At 42.8% G+C, this 1,220-nt stretch overlaps 1 protein-coding gene across 1 annotated transcript in view; it reads right to left on the bottom strand.

Annotated features, from left to right (window-relative positions):
- The window catches only part of LOC118405150, a 6,254-nt gene extending 5,034 nt beyond the window's left edge, over nt 1-1,220 (bottom strand). The window contains exons 1-2 of the mRNA XM_035804576.1: nt 1,036-1,220; nt 34-240 (exon numbers count right to left, since the gene is read on the bottom strand). Of these exons, the coding sequence (XP_035660469.1) occupies nt 34-240; nt 1,036-1,144 (316 nt within the window). The 5' untranslated portion in view covers nt 1,145-1,220. The remainder of the gene's footprint in view (nt 1-33; nt 241-1,035) is intronic.

Below are 1,220 nucleotides of genomic sequence, written 5' to 3'. Positions count from 1 at the left end.
CATGTTTGATTTGGGAATGACCCTTACACCCACCTTGCTCGTCAGCTGTAGGGATGAGGCCTACATAGTGGTTCAGTTTTTCGCCCGTTGTCCCCACCAACATGACCTCCAGCTGTGGTTGACTGTCCAGCTGTACACATGAGCATGGAGACATCAACCAGTTGTTATAGTCAGGATCCTGGCAGTACAGCAGGATGGGATGCTCCACAAAACCTGCCAGGAACATCATGGGAAGAATGCCTGTAATGAAAAAAATAACACATTATGGTATTAGAGATTTTCGAACAAAGAATAATTTGTTGGTCACATTTCATCTACAAGGTCCTAAACAACAAAATCCCACCCTACATGCACCAGATGTTTATCTACTGCCAAGACAAATACAACTGACAAGCAATCAACAGTGGTTGTCCCCAAACCCCAGTGAGAGACCATCAGAAGAGCCATTGCCTACCGTAGACCAAACATCTTTAATTAACAGTCTACCACCGGACATACGCACTGCCCCAACTCTGGCTTCATTTAGAGTACTTAGACAGTCTTAGAGTAACAGAAATGACCAAAACAAACGTTGAAACTGGCAATATGCATATGGCAGCTTTCAACCTACTGTAATTCCTGATTTTTTCACTGTAATGTTATGTTCACGGTTTTCACGGTGACGCCTGTAACGTGAACTTATCATTACCGATAAAAAATAATTCACAGACTTTTTTCGTGCGCACTTGCCTCGACAGTGAACATTTAGTTCCGAGAACAAGTTCAACTTTATCAGACCGTGAAAATTTGGTACCGTGAAGATAAAGTGAATTACAGTATTATCATGTGTCTTTTACCATGTACATGTATATGCAGAGACTTTGAATGATTTAATATGTACCTTTGTTACAGTCAGACCTAGATTCTTCAACTACTCAAAGGACTGAGTAAAATTGGTTGCTCTACACAGGATGTAAAAATGGACGACACATGCAGTTTCAATTGTGGCTTGTGTGGAGGTGGTTGCCTGATAAAAACATTTTTCACATTCCTCACCCGAGTAGGCACCCTGAACCATAGTTGACCTTGCTTCCTCTTCAACAGCTTTTCTCAACCTTGTCCTCAGATCAGCGCTGATGTCGTGGGTACAGCCATCAGATGCCATGGCGAAAAAACTCGCTATCCTGGTACGGTCAGCCTCGCTTAGGTCATTGTCAGGCTTACCGTTACATAGGTCAGCA

Source organism: Branchiostoma floridae, chromosome 17, assembly GCF_000003815.2.
Source record: "Branchiostoma floridae strain S238N-H82 chromosome 17, Bfl_VNyyK, whole genome shotgun sequence".
Classification (NCBI taxonomy): Eukaryota; Metazoa; Chordata; class Leptocardii; order Amphioxiformes; family Branchiostomatidae; genus Branchiostoma; species Branchiostoma floridae.
The sequence above is the reverse complement of the archived record's forward strand: the minus strand, read 5'-3'. Positions and strand labels throughout refer to the sequence as shown.